We start from the raw sequence: 5,049 nt of genomic DNA, 5'->3' as shown, positions 1-5,049 counted from the left end.
TGCACGCTGTCTCGTAGCTGCGCCTTCATCTAGTCATTACTCAAAGCATGGAAATTTTATACCCACTGGATTTGTTTAGCTTGCGACCCTGCTTTAATAGCATTTACCAATACTTATCATATAGACTCCTGAGTCGCCTGACAATTGGTCGTTACTTTCGTATCACGAATAGAACTCTTGGAATTTTTGCTAGCTAATTAAGTAAAACTTCAAAATAAGACAAGCCCATTATCGTGCCTGTAATAATGTTAAATTGCATGTAGACTCCCTCCCACCATCACGATTTTTCTTTATTATGTTAGATGAACACGTGCCACCTGTTCTTCGTTGAATAATTTATTTACGTTTCTCCACCGGTTCAAATCCTCGGTTTCGCTGAAATGTGGCTAAATACACATCTTTCATATAGGTGCGGGGACTTCGTTTGTGTGTGTGTGTGTGTGTGTGTGTGTGTATGTATGTGTTGGGGGGGTAGTAAATTACGTTGCGTTTGCACGGACATGCAGTATCGCAGCGATAGATGCTTTTCGTATTTGATGTTGCTGGCTCACGGTAATATATAGATAGCATATTATACTAGAGATATCAATAGCTGAGACCTTCAGTGGCGGAACCGGTTCGCGCATGCGCAGCTCCGACGGGAGGCGTGACCAATTTCGCTTCGACGACGCGGCGTCGGTTCCCGTGTTGAAGAGAACAGGTTTTACCTGCGTGGCGTGGCAGTCAGCGTTTTATGCCTAGCTCCGGCTAACGTTTCTCTCAAGACGTCGCTGGTGTTCCTCTTTTCCTGTTTCTTTCGTTCACTTTCTGTTGCTCGCAGTCGACAGTTTGCGTGTTCGCGCAAGTACAAGTGGTTCCTGGAGTCAACATGGCGGCATGTCTAACGGCATTACTTCTGATTTGCGCGGCATTCGGTAAGACTTATTATCACGTTGCTAATTATCACGTTGCTAATTAGATTTCTTCTCAGAACGCGCACTTAGAATTCGAATTAGCTCCAGGCGAGCATATGCACACGCGTGCTTGCGAGCGTGTGCTGTTTTTAATTGCGTGTGTGGCGTAATGCCGTGGAATAGTTTTGTTCTGAATTCGCTTTACTATGACGATATTTTACGCTGTGCGTAATATCAGACTGTTCTGCTACTAGCATCTTTGACAAATACGACATACGTACGCATATACGTTCTCCTATGACACTATTTGTCATAGGAAGATTCACGTTGTATGTGTTGTGCGCATCATAGGAGTTTAGGAGCGCTATTATGAACGCAAGCAGTGAATTTAATTCAGCTGTAAAGCGGAACGAAGTTGACCCACAAATAGTGTCACAGGAGAGCGTATATGCGTCTGTTCGTATTTGGCATAGATGCAAGCAGAACATGTTGGTAATATCAGGTTTGTGACATTGTGGTTATTACCGTGCTGCAATGTGACAAACAACATGCCTGGAACACACGGACGCACACAGAGAGAAAGAAGAGAGAGGGAGATATAGTGGTAGACTGGGCGTGATAGAGAGAGAGAGAGCGCGAGAGAGAAGTGAGAGCGCGAGAGAGAAAGAGATAGAGATAGAAAAGGAAAGTGCGAAAGCGAAAGAAAGAGAGCGGCAGAAAAGGGAACTTGGATGGAGCTAATTTTGGATGGAGCTAATTATACACATGTATACACACACGCACGCACACACACACACACACACACATACCCCCCCCACACACACACACACTCACACTCACACACATAGTATTGTTTCATGGAACATAATGCTATGTAAACCGTAGCGCATGCGCTACAGGTGCGCGTGATGATGCTAACTGGTACTAACAGGCACGCTCGGTCGTTGCTCTCTGCTGCAACCAGTGGGTCGATTTAGGGAACTATAGAAGCGCAAACACGGGCAGGCAGTAGGTAAACGCGGCACACCCGCCGGTATACGTGTTACCGGCAAACGTTTCAAAGCGTATCCGTTCGAAAAATACACCCGCGGCGAGTATTACTGTATGCGCATATATATATATAAGCAGAAATTACGTAAGAATGGCAGGAAATGCGCCCGTAATCTAGAAATGCCAAATCAATATCGCATATATATATATATATATATTGAGTTTGTATTCATGAATTGCCGGCACATTACCTGTGCGCAGCAGTGGAAATCGATGACTGACTTAAATTGCCCTGAAGCCTTGATCCAGACATGTACTCAACGGGCTGGATAAGAGGATTTGCCTAGCCTGGTGGGAGGATGGCCGCTTCACTGTACCACTCCCCGCTAGGCTTACCCATCAGACAGACAGAGCTGAGGCTTACACCTGCTCCGGTCGCATTACACAACACTTACGTACATTCTGGTTATAAAACGCCTTACTGAGCTGTTAGTGACGCATAGAAGCGTCATGGATGTGCGGTGTGTGTGTGTGTGTGTGTGTGTGTGTGTGTGTGTGTGTGTGTGTGTGTGTGTGTGTGTGTGTGTTGTGTGTGTTCGTGTGCGTGCGTGCGTGCGTAGCGTGCGTGTGTGTGTGTGTGTGTGTGTGTGTGTGTGTGTGTGTGTGTGTGTGTGTGTGTATGTGTTTAGCTGTGTATCGTTAGTAATGTATTATAAATATATATATATATAAATAATGCAACTCTCAATGACCATGTCTTGTAACCATCACAGCAAATTATGAATAATTTCCGCTACGATGTGCTATGAATAATATCTCTACGCTATCAATGTATCACGACTATCATGGGGGATCATAAATAATCCGTCACGATATCATAACATCACGATTTGCATCCGCATCCGTAGGGCGTCCGGCACCAGCATCGTCGGCCTACATGGGCAAAGACCTTAGAAATCTTCATACATTCGACCACGAGGTGGCGGGACACGTGTACGCCCTTGACGCGACCACACTGCTCGTCACCGGATTCAAGTATGACGGAAGCGCACCAGGTATAGCAGTGTAGCGCTGTGAAGAGAAATCCGCATCCATACATATTCTGAAGGATTTCGCATTTTTGCTGATATCGTTTTCGCCACCGTTAAATTTATCCGGAAGACGGCGCGAGAGACAGCGCGGGAAAAGATTCATTCATTCATTGGGATTCGTCTTTATGTAGTCAGCAAGCGTTAACCGACAGTTTGATTCGTGTATCGAAATTCACAGCTATCGACACAGAAGTTATCGAATAAATACAGTACTATATCGTACACACCATACAGAAGTGAATTATTTCCTTCTTTCGTGCAATTCATTCAACCAATACATCCGGTGGTGTGTTTCCGAATCGTGTCCATTCGTTCGAATCAATACCGGATCGAGATAACGTCGGTGCGACGCGGTGCGATAGCGCGTAGCAACCTCGAGCGCTGATCGGCAGTTTGCGCTCGTTGTCAAGCGTGCAACGACAACAATTATGAAGAAGATTAAAACGCTGCGTCATGTTCTCTCTCGAAGCGATACTTGGCTCTACGATGGCACTTGCGCGTTAAAAAAAAATATCGATACGATACTTTGCCGGAACGCTTACCTCGCGGCCAGATGTTCTCTTGTTGTTGTTTTCTCTTCTGCGCACCCTGTCGGGAGAATTCATCTCTGGAACGTGGTGTTCATCTCTGTCACGAGTAAGACGTCAAAACTATGCGTGTTGCGAGAGATCTCGCGAGATTTCACACTCGATATGTTTCCTTGGACCTTTTCCACCGTCTCCCCCCCCCGACTGCTCTAGTATGAGACTCGCCATGCTTCTAGCGGCACATGTAGGCGGTTCTAGATAACTCTGTTTGTTCCGCCGCATAATTCCTCGTCTCCCTCCGCTATACCTTCTCTTGAAGACAGGCGATATCACGTAACTGCTGGGGCTAGAGACAACCCGGGGATAAACGCAACCGCAAATCGTTTCTCCCTGATGCTTTCTCTCCGGCTCTACCGCCTCTGCGCCACGCTCGCTCTGATACGTTCCTTTTTTTGTTCGCGTTCCTTCTTCACTTGCCTCGCCTTCTTCTCTACTTCTCACGCGCCTTCTTCTCTACTTCTCACGCGCCATCTTTTACTTGTCACGCGCCTTCTTTTACTTGTCACGCGCCTTCTTTTACTTGTCACGCGCCTTCTTTTACTTGTCACGCGATTTCTTTTACTTGTCACGCGTCATCTTCGTCTCGTTGTTGCAGATGCGTATTTCTGGGTGGGCAGCACGACTTCGCCCAGTTCTAACGGTATCATTGTTCCGGACGAGGCGGGCAGGTAGGTACTAGAATCTCACGCCAGGGGGCGCCGCGTAGCATCAGTGCTGCGCTCGCCTCGGCACATACAATATGTGCGCGCGTAATATATACACGAAAGCGTGAAGTACCCGTAGTTTCTTTCGGATTTCCTCTCCAGCGCAATATAGGGATCAATGTTATGTGAATGTTGGTAAAAACGTTCTCAGAATGTCAGGAAAACTTTCCTAAAAAACGTTATTAGAACGTTACTGAATAATGTTCTGCTAACCTAAAAGAAACATTCCCATAACATTCAAGGAACATAACTTTGTTAGCTGGGTACTGACGTAGGAGAGACGCGAGCTTAAATATAGTAAATTAGGTAATTAGATATAGCGTGAGGCAGGTAGCGTGAGAGCTATATCGGCAGAAAGCCGACCTTCATAGTAGCTAGCTAAACTAAAGTGGCAGAAACTAAAGTGCAGGGAGAAGATTCAGGAATAAAGCATTAATGCTTTATTCCTGAATCTTCTCCCTGCACTTTAGTTTCTGCCACTTTAGTTTAGCTAGCTACTATGAAGGTCGGCTTTCTGCCGATATAGCTCTCACGCTACCTGCCTCACGCTATATCTAATTACCTAATTTACTATATTTAAGCTCGCGTCTCTCCTACGTCAGTACCCAGCTAACAAAGTTATGTTCCTTGAATGTTATGGGAATGTTTCTTTTAGGTTAGCAGAACATTATTCAGTAACGTTCTAATAACGTTTTTTAGGAAAGTTTTCCTGACATTCTGAGAACACGTTTATTGGTTCTTATATTATAATTAGCTCCTGACTTTGCATTGAAGAAATAGTGTG

General features: G+C 45.5%; 1 protein-coding gene across 1 annotated transcript in view; it reads left to right on the top strand.

Moving 5' to 3' along the window:
* Nucleotides 1-695: 695 nt before the first annotated feature.
* LOC106805273 (protein Skeletor, isoforms B/C-like) overlaps nt 696-5,049 on the top strand; it is a gene marked incomplete in the record, with an annotated part of 12,490 nt that continues 8,136 nt past the window's right edge. The window contains 3 exon segments of the mRNA XM_014806806.1: nt 696-914; nt 2,792-2,938; nt 4,157-4,229. Coding sequence (XP_014662292.1) covers nt 869-914; nt 2,792-2,938; nt 4,157-4,229 — 266 coding nt within the window.

This window comes from Priapulus caudatus, unplaced genomic scaffold (assembly GCF_000485595.1).
Source record: "Priapulus caudatus unplaced genomic scaffold, Priapulus_caudatus-5.0.1 Scaffold107, whole genome shotgun sequence".
NCBI classification, from domain to species: domain Eukaryota; kingdom Metazoa; phylum Priapulida; class Priapulimorpha; order Priapulimorphida; family Priapulidae; genus Priapulus; species Priapulus caudatus.
The sequence above is the reverse complement of the archived record's forward strand: the minus strand, read 5'-3'. Positions and strand labels throughout refer to the sequence as shown.